Source organism: Giraffa tippelskirchi, chromosome 9, assembly GCF_054371585.1.
Source record: "Giraffa tippelskirchi isolate mGirTip1 chromosome 9, T2T-mGirTip1v1.2.pri, whole genome shotgun sequence".
Classification (NCBI taxonomy): Eukaryota; Metazoa; Chordata; class Mammalia; order Artiodactyla; family Giraffidae; genus Giraffa; species Giraffa tippelskirchi.
Window position 1 is genome coordinate 20,980,185 of NC_137283.1, and position 18,012 is coordinate 20,998,196.

The 18,012-nt window shown below is 44.8% G+C and overlaps 1 protein-coding gene and 1 long non-coding RNA gene across 6 annotated transcripts in view; one reads left to right on the forward strand and one right to left on the reverse strand.

Annotated features, from left to right (window-relative positions):
- Positions 1-16,947, reverse strand: part of ITPR1 (inositol 1,4,5-trisphosphate receptor type 1) — a 324,295-nt gene extending 307,348 nt beyond the window's left edge. For all 3 annotated transcript variants that reach the window (XM_081528188.1, XM_081528187.1, XM_081528186.1), the window contains exons 1-3: positions 16,871-16,947; positions 13,010-13,117; positions 7,012-7,082 (exon numbers count right to left, since the gene is read on the reverse strand). In XM_081528188.1, the coding sequence (XP_081384314.1) occupies positions 7,012-7,082; positions 13,010-13,117; positions 16,871-16,887 (196 nt within the window). In that variant the 5' untranslated portion in view covers positions 16,888-16,947. The remainder of the gene's footprint in view (positions 1-7,011; positions 7,083-13,009; positions 13,118-16,870) is intronic.
- LOC145520778 (uncharacterized) lies at positions 41-12,941 on the forward strand. Of its 3 annotated transcripts, XR_014064816.1 has the most exons (7): positions 41-1,218; positions 3,136-4,302; positions 6,443-6,588; positions 8,149-8,307; positions 10,583-10,733; positions 11,653-11,768; positions 12,398-12,941. It is a non-coding gene; the product is annotated as an uncharacterized LOC145520778 (long non-coding RNA). The 3 variants fall into 3 exon arrangements; XR_014064817.1 differs by lacking the exon at positions 8,149-8,307 and having other exon boundaries at positions 124-893; positions 11,653-11,876; XR_014064818.1 differs by lacking the exons at positions 8,149-8,307; positions 10,583-10,733.
- Positions 16,948-18,012: the final 1,065 nt, after the last annotated feature.

An 18,012-nucleotide genomic window follows, 5' to 3' on the forward strand; every position in this document is an offset into this window, starting at 1 on the left:
GCCTTCAAGGCCTTGCCAAGAAGCTGAAATAATGTTGCTTAGCAACAATTAGACAATGGGCAGCAAAGGACAGCGGGTGTCAAAGAAAGTTGAGTGCTGAGTTTGTTACCGCCACCCTAGTCCAGGTGACCCTGTGACCCAAGATCCAGGCCGTGTCCCCACCTGGCCTTAGAAGAAGACCTGGCTGTTTTCATCCACTTGTCTTATCTTGACAAAGAAGACCTATAATCCCAAAGAAACAGAAACCTACTTCTGGACAGCATGAGGCTTCTGGACACCAGCGCTGCCTTGTGAAATGGTAACCAGCCCGCTTCTGGTGCTGATCACAGCTCCAAGCTAAAGCCCATTGAACAGATGGGAAAACCGAAGCCTGGAGAAATGCAGGGATTTCCTCCACGGTGTCACAGTGGTTGGTGGCAGAGCCTGGGCCAGATGCTAGCTCTCAGGTTAGGTGGGCTCTTTACTCCAGCGCTAGTGGTTTTCCTACATCTTTCCCACAAGAGCCGGTCCCCACCTCGGACTAAATCTCGAGTCAGATTATTATCAGACAAGTATACAAAGCTGCTAGGAGGGGCTTCCCCGGTGGATCAGGGGTAAAGAATCTGCCTGCCAATGCAGGACACATGGATTCAATTCCTGGTCCAGGAAGATTCCACATGTCCTGGAGCAATGAAGCCTGTGCTGAGCCTGTACTCTAAAGCCCATGAGCCACAACTACTGAAACCCACGTGCCCTACAGCCCATGCTCTGCAACAAGAGAAGCCGCTGAAATGAGAAGTCCACGCTTCACAACTAGAGAAGTAGCCCCTGTTCACTGTAACTGGAGAAAAGCCTAGGCAGCAATGAAGACCCAGCACAGACAAAAATAAATAAATCCACAAGCCCTCTAAAAGGTAGGCTGACAGTGCAAGCATTCTGGGACTACAGAAGAGTCCAGTGAAAATGAAAAGATCCGAAGTCTGATCCTCAAGTTCACAGCCATGCCTTTAGATCCAGAGTGGTTTATCATAGCCAACCAACACACTCTTCTTCATCCCAGTATCATCTGAGACCATGTTTCCTACGCTGTCATTGTTTTAAAGTGAACACATCCTGAGCTATCAGGAGTCTTCAGCCAACTTTTCACTCAAGAGACAGACCCTCATTTGCACTACAAATAGAATTCAAAGAATGCAGCAGGTCACAGACTGCACACCCCACAGCTTGCCCCAGTGACAGGTAAAAAGTTAAAAACGCATTAAGTCAAGGGGTCCAAGACTTCCAACTTTCTCATTCATACGGTCCTAAATTAAATTTAGAAAGAGCTTGGACAGACAGCAGAGAATAACCTAGTCTATTCTCATTTAGAGACGGCAGGTAACAGGACCATGGCTTGAAGGATCCCTCGTGCTTTGGGAAGGGTCCGCCGGGGAGAGAGAGGGAGGGCAAAGCACTGGGTTCAGGCCTTTGCAAGGGAGTTCTGGTCTGACTCTGACACTCACAAGCCATGTGATGCTGGGCTAGCTCCTCCAACCTGTCAGCCCAAAAGGCATCAGGCATAAAATAAGACACACCCTGGGCTGAAGAGGTTGACACCTCTGAGGTTGCAAAGCTCAGGAGAGAACGCACATCAAGCGGCATCATCTACTTTGCCCCAATGAACTACTAGATAACAGGGGGGACTTTCGTACTTTATAGAAGGATATTTCACCAGCTGGGCCGCTACTCCCTTATAAACAGCTGTCACGTGAACAACAAATCACTCTCAACATGTTCCTTAAAGATGTTAACTGTGAACTGGCACTGACTTCCTTCAGAATGCATCTTTCTTCCCTTGGAGTATAAATGGCTGGTGCATAGGAGGCATTCAATAAATGTCTGTGGAATGAATAACAATCATTCTAAAAAGGGATATTTAACGGACTATGTTTCTCAGGGCTTCCATTTCCTCATTTATATAATGGGAACACCAATATCTGTACCTCAGAGGAAGGTAACAAAGACTAAGAGAGAGAATCCACAGGGAGTGCCTTGCACAATGTAAATGCTCTATCAGTGTTGGCGTGACATGTGTGCTCAGTCATGTCTGACTCTCGGTGACCCCAGGGACTGCAGCCCACCAGGTCCTCTGCCCATGGGATTTTCCAAGCAAGAATACTGGCATGGGTTCTCCTTTCCTTCTCTAGGGGATCCTTCCAACCCAAGGAATCAAACTCGTTTCTCTTGCATCTCCTGCATGGGCAGTTGGAATCCTTACCAATGCATCACCTGGGAAGCCCCTAGTAGCTGGTACTGTTATTTATAATGTGGGTCTATTTCTCTGTGACACTTGTAAAGACTCCTGAAAGCCAGGGAGACTGTGTTCAAGTCATCTCACCTCTCTTCATCATGAAGGCCAGCAGCTGGAACACAGAAGGACCTCAATGCTTGACTCATTTTCACAATACATTAACATAGTGGATTACTGCACTTGAAACCAACTTTGATTAGGAGAGAAAGAGGAAACACAGAGGACAAGGGAGATGCTGATCTAGAAGATGCACACTTTCAGCCTGATCTCTGAGCTCTTCCCCAGTTTCTATGAACCACCAAATGATGTCAGAATGCTTCCTTTCTCCTCACCTTTCCCTGCCCAAGCTCCTCCCTCCATCTTTAATTCTAAGTTACCATTCAAAACAGCTTCTCTTCTAAAACTAAAGGTTTAACTACAAGATTAAAAATCTCTCACACCTTGGGAACACTGATAGCGTAGCATCCCGTAGGAGATCAAGAAGGTGAGGTCAAAGTTAGCCTCTTAACCTAAATTGAGAAGATCAAGTTTTAAAGGCAAGAACTGGACAATTTCCCTGATCTGAAAAAAGGGATTACACAATAAATGTCATCGTCATCACCAGAGCGGATCTTCTTTCCCAGAAACCCCAGTTATTTCTACTCCAGCAACACTGGAGGTTCAACTTACAACAGCAGACCTTCTAGGATGAAAATGGACAATGGCTGTTAGCTTCCATCTTCTCTTTGTAGAAGATGCCAGTGTATTTAGGACAGGGAAGGGATGGGTGGGAATGAAAAGGAAAAGACAATCCAGAGAAAGGAAATCACTAACCACAAAGTTTCTATTCCCAGTTTCAATCTGATGTTTGTCTTCTCTATTTTCAGACTACGGGCAAAATGACACCCATGAGGAAGAAAGGAGATTCTGCCTTACCTCCCACTGACATGAGTGCTTTAAAATGGTACCACATTAACAAAAGGACTCAAGTAATTGAATGATTCTACACCTCAGTTCTCATCACTGAGAGGACAAGGACATGGTCCAAAATTCATTCAGATAATGAAAATGCCTTGGCTTCCGTGAAACAGAACTGCAGCCAATCTCTTCTTCCTACCAACAACAACGTCAGGGGCAGGATATACATTCAAAGGAATCACAAAGAAAGCAATTCACTTGGAAGTGTACTTTTACTCATCAGAAAGAAGCCAGTGTGTTCAACAGTTTAACTCATCAGCATCTACCGTGAAAAAATAACAGGTTCCAGTCACTTGAGCAAGCTTCGTGTACCCAAGTACTCTGTTTGGCTCCTTAGCCATATTACCTTCCTTCCCGTATCTTTATGAGGGAGGAATTCTTTCCCCTCCATTTCATAAGTAAAGAAATAAGCTCAGAAATTTAAGTAATCCATCAGGGTCACTCAGCTTGTGTATGGGAACACTGGGCCTCGAATCCAGGCCCGTGTGGTCCATGTACCCACTGCGACCCACAAAGCATTTAAAGACAAAAAGAGGAACCATATATAATTATTCTCATATCATTATTCACATACCGTTTCTGTACCTTCTGCCACCACCTATGAGGATCAGGCTCTGTACTAAGAACTGGGAATTTAAAGACAGGAGTAACTAAGGCTTCCCAAGCCCTTAACTAAGGACCACCAGTACTAATTTGGAACATGCATTTAATCATCACAATAACCTTTTGACCGAGGGACTAATACCATCGTGCGTTTCACAGAAGAGAAAACCAAGGTTCACAGAGGTTATGCCATTTGTCCAGGGTCACAGAGCTAAGAATTAGCGGAATTTGGATTTGAACCCTGGAAGCCTGATCCTGCAGCCTATATTATTAACCCCTAGATTGGCAGATTTCAAGAGGAGCTCCCAGAATTAAAACCCCCAAGTCAGAAGCCACAGGGAGTATTACATCAATCGGCCTTTGGTTTCCATTTACTTAAGAACAAATTATGATGGTTCTCAATATAGGAAGTAACTTGGCAAGGAAGCAACAGCAAACCCAAATCACTAAGTGTAGCTTGGCTGATCACTCAGGTAAAGACTCCATCATTTTAACTAGCCGCTCACCAGCATCTCACTTTTCCATTTGAGTCCGGTAAATTTCAGGGTGCATTGGCACGGCAAAGAAATGGGCAAGAAATGCCTCCCAATTGCCCAAATGCCCTACTCACCATTTCTAAACATCAAAATGACTTCAACCTTTAAAACAGATCTGTATTTGGAAAGGCAGTAATCCCTTTCAAAAGAAACATCTTTCTGTTTTAGAGAAAAAAAACGTTTCCAACACTACACCACGATTGAAGGGCTGGTTCTTGGAAAACACTGCCCGGGTTCCGGGGTGCAAGAGACCTTCCAGTGGCTGCAACGGGAGATGGGTCAGGGCCCCTCACCTGTGTGCAGACGGCCTCCCACTCACCACGAGGAGTTTAGGCAGCCGTGACCTACATTCACAAAGCCTGCCACAAAGCATGTTTTGAACCAGATTTCCCACAAGTACTACGCACCTCACAACCTAGAACACTTTATTTTTAATTTATGGGGAAAGACAGTCAACAAATCAAGTCACTGTCATGTGACCACCGGTGGAACCAAGCCAGGCCATAAACAGAGTTTGAGTGAGTGAGTGAAAGTCACTCAGTCATGTCCAACTTTTTGCGACCCTAAGACTGTAGCCCACGAGGCTCCTCTGCCCATGGAATTCTCCAGGCAACAATACTCGTGTGGGTTGCCAGTTTGGTTCTTTCCAAATAGCCTCTACAGGACCGTCCCTTTTATCTCAAAAAAATATCTTTCAATCGGCCACCAGATATACACCTAAGCACCAGGCACTTTTATTCTAGTGCCAGGAAAACACACATCTCTTAAGACTTCCCCTGGCTATGATCTTGTTGATTTTAATGTTCTAAACTTATATCCAAATAGCCACTGGTTAACTCTAAACACTACACTAACATCTTTCTCAGCTTCCTTTCCCAGCTCCCAGAGCCCGGGTGCAGAATAGGCTAGGAGCTCACGTTTGACCCAAGCAACAGGCTCCACATCCCTTCCACTTGGTCCCAACTGTAAAAGCACTGTGTGGACCAGCTTCCTGCTACATAATAAAGCCATGAGTTTATAGCTCAGGCCCTAATAGCAGTGGTTCATAACCTAGGCTGCATGGGAGACTCAACCAGGGAGTTTTCAAAGTATCTCAAATACCCTATTAAATGAGAATCTCTGGAGGTGGAACTCAAAAGTGGGTGTTTTAGAATGTTCTCTGGGTGATTTCTCAGCCCAAGTTGAGAATCCCAGCTCCTACTCCATCCATCACCAACTCTATGATTCCAGACAAGCTACTAAACCTCTACCTTCGAGGGCTTCAACCCCCTCCCAGGGGGAGCAGACCCCCTTCATTGGCTAGAAATGCTGGCAGAGCCCTCAGCACAGAATGAGTGTGGCCACACTCAATGCTGGCACGGAGTCCCTCATGCTTGGCTCTTTTAAATGGTAAACCTGCAGCACATTATATAATTCATAAGGAAGGGCTTAATTCTGTGAGTGAGTGACGGGATTATGATCACTGGATCAAATCTTTCTGTTGCATTCAGGATTCTGTTTTGGAAGGTGACATGGAGCAGGAACTGAGAAGACAAAGGCAACAGAGGTGTATAGGCTTATGCCAATGATTTTTTTTTTTTAAACGGACTCCCACCAGCCCCCTCCCCAGGTGAAAACCTGCTCCTGGCAGCCTCACGCCAACTGGATGCAGCGCAACCCCGAACACCTTCCAAACGGCTTCTCTCCATCTGAACAACCACCTCCTATTTTATTCTAATTTCTGGAGATTTTATTCAAAAACCTCTAACAATTTCTAAATCACGTAAGAACAAAAAGAAGTCATAACTCAAAAGATACAATCTGCAAACAGCAAGGTTTAAACTCTCTGGGACAGAGGCCATTAGTCAAAAAGTTAACCCACTGGGTTCTCAGCCCTGGCTGTAAATAAAAATCACTGCCCTAAAAATGCCAGTGCCTTGCCCCCAACCTTGAGAGATTCTTTAACTGGTCTGGAGAGGGGCCCTGGGCAGCATGTAATTTAATATCTCTCCCAGATAATTCTACTACGCAGCCAGAGCTGAGAAGCGCTAAACACAACAGCAGCAAAAAATAACAACAAAATGTTTCTCATTTTAAGATACCAACTATATTTTAGACACGTCCTGCAATACACTAATCTACCTTCCGAGGAAGAGATCAAACATGAGTGGTCCACAAAGAAAGCCAACAGTGCAAGGCCACCAGCAGGAAGACTGTCCCACCTACGCCTTTCAACTCAAAAAGGTAAGTGTAATAAGAACGCTTCACTCCGAGGTGAGATGTGTAAGGACAGCAAAGGTCCCAATGGGACAGCAAGTTCTGCTGAAATACCACATGTTCATTGTGACTCAATCCATAAATCCTACTTGTTCGAACACAAGTGTAAGGCTTTAAACTGAATCCGTGCTTACCAGCAGGTATTCAAGTGAAAAAAAATGAAGGCCCTAATACAAGCCTTCCTGATCTTGACACTGAACTTATTTATGCTTTTTAAGAGTTCAGAAAGCCTGAAACTGGCCTCATACATCTTAAAAATATGTAGGGAAATAAACCTATGACTGACTAAAAATAAAAAACAAAAACAACAACTATATCTACACACAGCAACAGACTTCATGAATTTTCAAATGAGGCAAGGGACCCACTCTGGAATGGTCCCCAACTTACCTCTGAATTTCTTGGGTGGATTGTTAAGGTCCCCGGTTTCTGGCTGCACAACACAACGGTCATCAACCAGGCTGCAAAGAGAAGAAAGATAAATGTTGCATCAAACCAAGTCTAAGAAAATAAAACCCTAAGCACTAGGCAAAACTCAAATACTCAGGGCTGTTCCTATGCAAAACTTAGGCTGCCCTAGTCTCCAGCCAGGGAGCTGTTGACACTAGAGGTTTCCTATGCAGCAAGTGAAACCTCCTTCAAGAGCCCAAGACTCTGCTTCTGCAATGGACACATTAAGCTACTGTTTTCTGTGGCTCTTTTCCCTTAACTGCATCCAGAAGAGACCTCAGTGTGTGCGTAACAGCGTGTGTGTGCTCAGTCGCATCCGACTCTTTACAACCCCAAGGACTGTAGCCCACCAGGCTCCTCTGTCCATGGGATTCTCCAGGCAAGAATACTGGAGTGGGTTGTCATGCCCTTCTCCAGGGGATCTTCCCCACCCAGAGATCGAACCTGCATCTCCAGCATTGGCAGGCGAGTTCTTTATCACTGAGGCACCTGGAAAGCCCCAATATGAGCACAGCATGTACTAAAGCTCAGGTCGGGGGCACAGCAAGAGGTCCTTGGACCCAACCAATGGTAGCCAAGGGGCCCACTCCATGCCAGGCACTGAGCTAGGCCCTGGGATGTGAACATGGGTGGGAGGCAGGCCCCTGCCCTTCGGGAGCTCAAGGCTGGTTCATGCAGGAGCCAGAAAGACAAACTGACAAGGAGCATATAACCTACAGGCTGTAAGAGAAGGGGACAAAATACAGCCAGAAACTCACTGTGCCTGAGGCTATCTGAGAAGCTGCCGGCGGAAGAGGTCAAACTGAGAACTACTGGAGACGGAAGTAGAGGTGGAGGATGAAGAGGGGGGCATTTTCAAGGGGAGGGAACCCTACGTACACAAGCATGGGAATACGAGAGGACTTGGGAGCTTCAAAAAGATTAGTGGGGCAAGTGCGCAAAATTTCAGATAAATAACCTGCCTCAAATTATATATAAAGACCCCATGTTTAAAATCCCAACTGATCGATCTGACTTGTACAATGCTTTTAGAGGAACTGATTTGTTAAAAAAAAAAATTTTTTTTTGTTTTAACAGATGAGGAAAATTGAAGCTCTGAGGAGTTTACATGACTTTTTCAAGTTCCTAGAACTGGTATTGGTAGGTTTGGCTCATTTTTCAAGTGGCCACAAAACCTGCTACCAGCTAATGTGGTTTTCCAGGAGTTCTTCCATTAATCTATGTCTTATTCCAAAGGCAAGTTACCATTAAATGACCAGCCTTAACTCTCACTGCTTCTTTTCCAAAATCTGCCGACACATCCTAAAATTCTTTCACCCATCTTTCAAGATCCTAAATCAGAATCCCCATCTTCTCAGTTCAGTTCAGTTCAGTCGCTCAGTCGTGTCCGACTCTTTGCGACCCCATGAATCGCAGCACGCCAGGCCTCTTTGTCCATCACCAACTCCCGGAGTCTACCCAAACCCATGTCCATCGAGTCGGTGATGCTATCCAACCATCTCATCCTCTGTCGTCCCCTTCTCCTTCCGCCCCCAATCCTACCCAGCATTAGGGTCTTTTCCAATAAGTCAACCCTTCGCATGAGGTGCCCAAAGTACTGGAGTTTCAGCTTCAACATCAGACCTTCCAATGAATACCCAGGATTGATCTCTTTTAGGATGGATTGATTGGATCTCCTTGCAGTCCAAGGGACTCTCAAGAGTCTTCTCCAACACCACAGTTCAAAAGCATCAATTCTTCGGTGCTCAGCTTTCTTCACCGTCCAACTCTCACATCCATACATGACCACTGGAAAAACCATAGCCTTGACTAGACGGACTTTTGTTGGCAAAGTAATGTCTCTGCTTTTAAATATGCTATCTAGGTTGGCCATAACCTTCCTTCCAAGGAGTAAGTGTCTTTTAATTTCATGGCTGCAATCACCATCTGCAGTGATTTTGGAGGCCAAAAAAATAAACTCTGACACTGTTTCCACTGTTTCCCCATCTATTTCCCATGAAGTGATGGGACAAGATGCCATGATCTTAGTTTTCTGAACGTTGAGCTTTAAGCCAACTTTTTCACTCTCCTCTTTCACCTTCATCAAGAGGCTCTTTAGTTCTTCTTCACTTTCTGCCGTAAGGGTGGTGTCATCCGCATATCTGAGGTTATTGATATTTCTCCCGGCAATCTTGATTCCAGCTTGTGTTTCTTCCAGCCCAGCGTTTCTCATGATATACTCTGCATATAAGTTAAATAAGCAGGGTGACTATATACAGCCTTGACATACTCCTTTTCCTATTTGGAACCAGTCTGTTGTTCCATGTCCAGTTCTAACTGTTGCTTCCTGACCTGCATACAGGTTTCTCAAGAGACAGGTCAGATGGTCTGGTATTCCCATCTCTTTCAGAATTTTCCACAGTTTATTGTGATCCACACAGTCAAAGGCTTTGGCATAGTCAATAAAGCAGAAATAGATGTTTTTCTGGAACTCTCTTGCTTTTTCGATGATCCAGCGCATGTTGGCAATTTGATCTCTGGTTCCTCTACCTTTTCTAAAACCAGCTTGAACATCTGGAATTTCACGGTTCATGTATTGCTGAAGCCTGGCTTGGAGAATTTTGAGCATTACTTTACTAGCATGTGAGATGAGTGCAATTGTGCGGTAGTTTGAGCATTCTTTGGCATAGCCTTTCTTTGGGATTGGAACGAAGACTGACCTTTTCCAGTCCTGTGGCCACTGCTGAGTTTTCCAAATTTGCCGGCATATCGAGTGCAGCACTTTCACAGCATCACCTTTGAGGATTTGTGAAGACTCCAAGTCTTTCCTGCCCCAGGCTCTCTCTGCCTGGCCTCTGTTCCTCACCACCACCCCCTATCTCACTGGGCTGAAACACAAATGATACATTAGGCTACAAGATCCCTGAGGGCAGAAAGCTTGCCTGCTTTGTGACCCAGAAGGTTCCACCCTTCACCCAGGGTCAGCACACTTCCTAACCAGGCTGGATACTCAGTATCTATTTAGTGGATGAATCGAAGTGTCTAGAACAGTCCACCAGCAACTTGCCTCCTTCAGCTCTAAGACATAGGCTCTCTTCATTAACAAGAGGGTCTGTGTGGTCACAGCCTCAACGTTCATGCACAAATCAAGAGCAGAAAGTGTATACATAAACCCTTGCCCACTGTGAGCCCCTCTGAGTATAAAAAAGGAAACGCCACCAGATCTAATATGTGCACACAGGAGCTGGGGATAAGGGTGGGGAGTGGGGTGGCATGCCTTCGAATTCAATGTAGGGCTTGGTAAATTAATCAAGTTCTCAAACAAGGAGTTATGGGTAGGAGAAAGGGTCCCAGTCTAGGTTAGAAGAAAATGAACTGTAGATGGCCTTCAGCCACCTGCTAGCAGCATGACCCGGACTATATCACCTCACTCCTGCTGGTCTCAGTTTCCTCATCTGCAAAATCGAAGAGTTGGTCTCAAGGGTTCCCAAGTAGGGAGATGTTCATGAGACTTTTTGTTTCTTAAATACAGTGATACCAAGTGCTCATCCTCCCCTAGGCCTACTAAAGCCGTCTTCCAGGACGGGATTCAAGAATCTTTATTTTTCACAAGTTTTGCACGTGATTAAGAAGCACTTCTCTTGAAACTACATGTCACACAGTTGGGCTTTCCAAGGCCCTAGGTGAGTTTGAAGTTCAGTGAGTCAATAAAGCCATTTGGAGGTAACTTCCATCTATATAAATGGAATTGGGTTACATAAATAGCGCTGGATGCTGATTCCACAAAAATTGGCAGTCACTCATCGTCATCCACGAGTAGCGCTCCATAAATGTAAAAAATATGAGAAGGAAAAAGAGGTCAAACTTTATTTTCCAAATCCATTTTTACACCAGTTATCCTCAAATATGTGCAGAGAACCAAGGGAATAAAATATTCATCTAAAGGAAAGATTAGAGCCCAAAACTTAATATAAAAAAAGAAGGGGGCATTCTCATGTTAAAGGGGAAAACCTTATTATTAATCTGTTCACAATATTTATTATGGAAAACTCTTATAAAGCTCTGTACCTCATAGGAAATCTAAGAAGAGATGCTCTGGAAGAAAAGGAGGTACTAAGATTTTAGGGGCTGGCACAGTGGATTCAGCAAGTGACAGGAAGTGAGCCTAGGTGACTGGAGAGGCAGTGGCACCATTAAAAGAAATTAGGGCCACAGACCAGAGATGGAGTATAAGGTGGGCCTGAAGCTTAACAAAGCATTCAGATAAGAGTTGTGGGCAGACCAGGAGGATGCGGGTGAGCAAATTTAGCCAGAGAGGCGCAGTCAGCCAAGCTGGGAAAGGGAAGTTGGCCCCACCAAGGGCAACTGTTAGACGCGCTGGTCTTGAAGTTCTCAGTCTTTGCAGCTGTGAAATCCTGGGCAGGGGACTTCACCTCTCTGATGCTCAGAGATTTTTGCCCCCATAAATAGCAATAATGATAATGCTCACTGTAAAAAGCTGTTTGAGGATTAAAGGGATGGTGGATGTACAGTACATAGCACAGAACTGTAAACATTGACAGGATTCATATAGGTAGTTACTGCTGCTCCTTATTATTGCAGAAAAATAAGAGGATGCAAGATTCAACTAGAGATGGAAAAAGCAAGGAATCAGCCAAGAAGAAAAAAAGGGCAACAGAGAGGTACAAGCAGCAGGACTCTGCCAAAAGCTACAGAAGGTATCTTGGGCAAACTCCGGGAGATGGTGAGGGACAGAGAAGCCTGGTGGGCTGCAGTCCATGGGGTCTCCAAGAGTCAGACGCGACTTGGTGACTGAACAACAGAAGGTATATTGTGAAGGGTGGGTCTTTAGTATAAAGAGGTTTAAAAAAGGCTTCAGGAAAAAAAAAAAAGCCACTTGACTGGTGATCAAGCAGTCATGCATGGATCACTCATTTTTACTGGATGACTTTTGAAAATAAAATCTTTATTCGGAGAGATCCAGCTGAGCTATAGAATTCTTTACCTGAAATAACTTGCTCCTTGAGGCTGGAGTAACTGAATGAGAGCTGAGAAGACACTTACTTTACAAAATACCAGAGAATCGGCATACTTTAAATAGGAAGTCTGATTTAAAGGATAGTTCTGGTTGCTGTGACAATGAGGTTCTTAGAGAAATTGTTGCCTTCCTCTCCCGTCCCCACATTTGAGACCAGCTCTTGCCAAACACCACAATGCCACCCACCACTCCTTTTCATGCAAAGACAGTACAGACCATGTACAACTCTTACAGAGATAACCACCTTCACTCCCCATTCTGCTTGTGTCTGCCCTTCGGGACTAATCCACCTCTCATTTCCTCTTCCAGACAATAGAAGGAGGAGGAGAAGGCAAACGATAATCAAATGAATACATTAGGGAATATATTTATACGGACTTGGGGGGAAAAAACAACTGAAGAAAGAACAGAACACCAGAAATCTGATTTAAAGAACTCGGTGCCATTTGTAACTTTCAGATGCACGCAGTGATCTGAAGTGGAAAAAGTTCTGCCTCAAAGAAGAGAGAGAAGCACCTGAGAAGGTCTGGTCTCTACTTGTACAACGAACAAGTCATCATTTAAAAATAAGAGCTTTTACAAAGCAAAAGCACTTCCCTGGGGTCTGTAAATACTAATCTGAACATTCATCCCATACACTTAGCACTTTCCCTCTGACATATGAAAGAAGAAGTGATTACAGTAATTCTGAGTTAACAGTCCTAACTGATGAGATTTCACTCCTGCAGAACTGATGGGCAAATGGCATTTTTGTGTAAGAGGTTAAACCTGGCTAATATGAGATCTGATATTTGTGATTCCAACCATCGCTGGAAAAGTCAAATAAAATGGGAACATTCATGTCCTAGAAAAATCAGTGTTGAAACTGATGTTCTGATGTCTTAAATAAATCCTGCCACACAAGAAACCAGGTGCTCTTACCCCAAGGTGCTAATAAATCCATTTGTCGATCCTTCGGCGTACAGAGAACAAATGTCTCCGATGTGTAGGAAACTCGACATCTTGTCAGACATGTCTTTCTTGAGAATCCTAGACAAAGTAAAATATGCAACATTATTAGAAGGAAAGAAATGCTTGGGGTGGGACAGGGGGGTGGGATAGTCACTGAGAATTGGCTTAGCTCAATTTTCCAAAGCGCTCTACTTTAAAAGTCAAATTTAAATCAGTGTGTGACAGGCAGGCAATTCGCTGAGCCAAGCAGGACATATGCAGCCACATTTTTCCCCATCTATCCTTTCATTTCAGGGTATTCCAACCACAGTAAGGCTTGTTTCTAACAAAACCACGACTGAATCCAATTCTCCGTGTTGAAGACCCTCGATAATAAATAGCGAATATAAAGACTGCAGGGAAGTCTGCCAAGAACTCTGCAATGATTAGGAGCTGGAAAGTCTGACTTAGGAAACATTAACAGGCTCAGTCTGCCTCAGGGAATGTTCAGGCAGAAGGAAACACCTGGTATAAAACTTGGGTCCGGCAGGGCCTGGGGCTGAGGCACCAAAGGAGCAGAATTAATATGAGGAAACCTAGTAATAAATACCACAAAGCTCTAGAGGCCTTTTAAGAATTCAACAACCTATACACTTCACGCAAATGCTATTCCATTGTCTTTCCTTCCCTTCCTTCACCACGAAACCCATGCAGAGGGAGAAAGACGCTCAGCACCTGGTCCAAACCATTCCGACGCAACTAAGAAGAGTGAGGCTGCAGTCCCTTAAGAACCTCGGTCAGGAACACACACAGTGAAGGGCAGTGCTAGAACATGTTCATAAATTCTGTAAATCTCTGCATGGCCCAGTAATCACTACACACACAAACACACACACAAATTATCAACAAAAATATTGACATGACTCATAGAAAGAGCTTTCATCAGGGGCATAAACATTGAGGAGTGGGAGTCAATTATAAAAAAAATCTAAACTGGCATTTACAACACAAGCTCAAGGACTTCCCTAGCAGTCCAGTGGCTAAGATTCTGTGCTTCCACTGCAGGGAGCAAGGGTTCGATCCCCGGTTGGGGAAATGCAGAGCCCACATGCCACACGGGGTAGTCAAAAAGTAAAAATAAAAATAAAAAACAAGCTCAGTTCTGTGCAAAGAGTGTGCTGGCGTGGACTGCAGTAGCTCCTCACCATTTCCTCAAGCAACTGGTGTATAAGACATTTAGGGTCACCTCGGTCTTCCCCAGACCTCTCCTCCAAACCCAGACCCCCTTAAACATCCTTGCCCATCTCTTTACTCCAGTTTCCCTGCCAGAAAGCATTCACCCCACCATGCCACAAGACTTGGAATGGTGTGGAAAAGTATTCTCTCCTGCAATTGCTTTCCGGGTGCCAAGTTTTCTTTTCAGAAGAATTATGCCTCAGTAATCAGCGGGAAACCTCAAGAAGCATTTCTCCTCCCTTAGCAGGAGTGGCAGGTACTGAAAACAAACCATGAAAGAACCTCAGTTCACTGCTTGTGAGAAACAGCGAGGAAAAACTCATTTATCCTTCCAGCAGCCAAGATGTTGCAAGAGATAAAGAGCACTGCTTTGAACATGAACTTATGCAGAGAGTGCGTGCGCAACTGAGAACACAAACTCTCAAAATGAAAGAGCCAGCATCTCTAGACCTTGGGGAAAGATACACAAACAACGGGCAGAGACACAGCTCGCCACATCCCACTCTCTGAAATCGAACCTATCATCCTGTCATTTCTTCTGAACTGTGTATTTCACACCTACCAGCAAACTGATGTTTTAAAACAGTGGTCCTCAACCTGTCTGGCACCAGGGATTGGTTTTTGCAGAAGGCAATTTCTCCACGGACCAGGGAGGGGAGAGGAGGGAATGGTTTGGGGATGACTGAAGTGCATAACATTTAGTGGGCACTTTATTTCTATTGTTATTACATCAGTCATCAGGCATTAGATCCCAGAGGTTGGGAATCCCTGTTTTAAACAACATCCCAAAAAACCACTCATGGGCATTAGTATTTCCCTTCTGTGCTTATATTTAAAAGTCTTATAAAGGGTAAGGAAGTCAGTGTATTTCTGGGACTGACTACTGGGAAACAAGTTCTGTTTGAATTTTGAGTCAGACTGAATCTGTGTCTTCACACTAGAAACTTCCAGAAGGATCCAAGGACAGTGATGAACGCAGGCAAGCAGATACATGCGCGGGAGGAGGGCAAGGGGCTTGTCTACTGTGACTGAGTCTCTCCTGGCCCTCTGAATCAGTATTTGGCCTAGTGGAGACCAGGCCGGGAAACAGCAGCATGCCTACTAGTCTCTGAACTTTGATCACAACCTGGTCACCTTACTAGAAGTTTCAGGTCCTGAATGGGAAGCAGTGGACACAATTCAGCGTCCTGGAATGACACAGCATGACATATTCAGTACTGCTTGCATTGATAATCGCAACAGAAGTCTGGGCTCTAGGCCCATGCAGCAAGGTTCTGCATTGCCACCATTTCTAATAATAATGGCTAGCATTTGGCAAGCGTTATCATGCCCACCACTGGGCTGAGACCTTTGCAAATCTTCTCAAATCCTCAGGACCACAGCATTATTACCATTTTGCTGTTGGGAAATTGAGCTGCCAAAAGGCTAAGATGCCCAAGACATACATAATTAATAAGTAGGAAGACCAGAGTTATAACTCTGGTCCACATGACTGGTAAACAGAGCTGCTCATCAATGACGATGCCTGGAAAATGGATTAATATGTTAACCATTCTTATTCTTGGTGACAATATTAAGGAGAACTGATTTGCTTTTAGTGGGCTTCCCTGGTGGCTCAGAGGTTAAAGCGTCTGCCTCCAATGCGGGAGACCTGGGTTCGATGTGGACAATTCTATTTGCTAATTTTTCTTTGGTATTTCCTAATTTTTCTGTCGCTGCCACATAATACTTTGATAAGTTAGGGGGGGAAATTAAGTATCTTCTTCCTAATCAACATTTTTATTAAGTAGATAGCTGAACCAATAAACTTCAGGCATGCTTTACATCTCCTCCTGAAAACGTGGGCTAATGCATCCACCAGAGCTAATCGTCCTCAACTAAGCAATCTGCAAGGCAACCCAGTGGAAAAAAGAGGGGGGTGGGGGCAGGGACAGATTCTTCCCCAGGGTCCCAAACAATGGGTACCCTCACAAAGGACGAGGCAGACCCTCTCTGGTCTGGTTCCCCTCACCTACCATTAGCCAAGTGGAGGAGGAGGAGGAGGATGAGGAGGGGCGAGAGGGGAGGAAGAAGGGGCACAACCGTCAGTGATGTCCTGGAAGTAAACACCAGAATAGTCAACAGAACAGGCCTCTGGGGTCTGGAGCGGAGGAGGTAGAAAGTCAGCCTGGGAGCCATCCTCTGGAAGACTTCCTGTTGTTCGGAAGCCGGATGGTAGAGCCTGCCGTGGATCTGATCCTGGACCACTTGTGCTTCTGAACTCCTCACTGTACCCAGGGCTCCTGTGTCACTCACACAGTGGCTGGGGATCACCTAACGGAGGAACAGCTGGTGCCACCCTGCCACTGAGCTGCAGGACCCTGGTACATCTGACACCTAGGGCTTGCTGCTAATAAACTCTGAGTTGGTCAGCTGCTGCTGCGAAGTCACTTCAGTCGTGTCCGACTCTGTGTGACCCCATAGATGGCAGCCCACCAGGTTCCACCGTCCTTGGGATTCTCCAGGCAAGAATACTGGAGTGGGGTGCCATTTCCTTCTCCAGTGCATGAAAGGGAAAAGTGAAAGTGAAGTCGCTCAGTCGTGTCCGACTCTGCGACCCCATGGACTGCAGCCTACCAAGCTCCTCCGTCCATGGGATTTTCCAGGCAAGAGTACTGGAGTGGGGTGCCATTGCCTTCTCCGAGTTGGTCAGCAGATATCTGTAAGAACAAGCCCAGGTGGTCAGCTCCAGAGCGCCAACCATCTCTCTGTCCACTAGCTGTTATTTCTGGCTGATTTTAGGGCTACAAATTTCTTTCAAAATTGTGAATCACTACGTGGTATAACTGAAAGTTCTATAATACTGCAAATTAACTCATTTCAATTTTTAAAAATAAAAAAAATTCTTTATATTAAACGTCCCCTGTTCAGTCTAAGAAAATAACTTCTGGGTATGCAATGTACAACGTGATAAGGGTAGGTCATAGTATTGTATTGTGATTTGAAAGTTATCAAGAGTAGATCTTAAACGTTCCCTTCACAAGGAAAAAAATTTTATAACTATGTGTGGTGACAGATGTTAACTGAATTTACTATGGCAATCATTTTGTAATAGATACGTACATCAAATCATTTTGTTGTACACCTTAAACTTACACAATGTTGCATGTCAAATATCTCAATAAAACTGAAAAAAATAATAAATGGAAAAAAAGTCAAATTCAGTAAAGGAAAGGATCTCCTGCATAAGAAGTCAGCTGGTTATCACACAAATGGACTCTTGTGTCCTATGACGACATATTTTTACTTTAAGGAAGGTAATTATCCTGCCTAATTCACCCCTTGAGAAAAAGCTGAACAATGTGGAATTATACTGAAACTCCCAACCACAGAGCATTCTGAACTTTCCAAATATACAAAATCATAGAATAAAGGTCGGAAGCAACCCTGTAAACCCTGTAATTCCACGTCTCGCCCAATAATAGAACCACCCCCACCCCTACCCCATCATGTCGCTTAAGGGTTGGTCTTGTCTTCCATGTGGACGCCGGCAATGAGGCATATTCTAGCTTCAAACAGCCTGGTTGGCAAACACTCCTGCCCCACCCCTCCCACACAACGACAAGCGCCTCCCAGAATTTCTGCTACTGATTTGTCTTCTGATCCTCCAAGACCTCTGAACACGTGAACACTCTGATCTCTCCTTGAGACTTGGCTTCTCGTCAGCATCCTCCCGCATTCCTGACACCTCCCGGCTTCAGGAGCCAGGGTTCCAACCT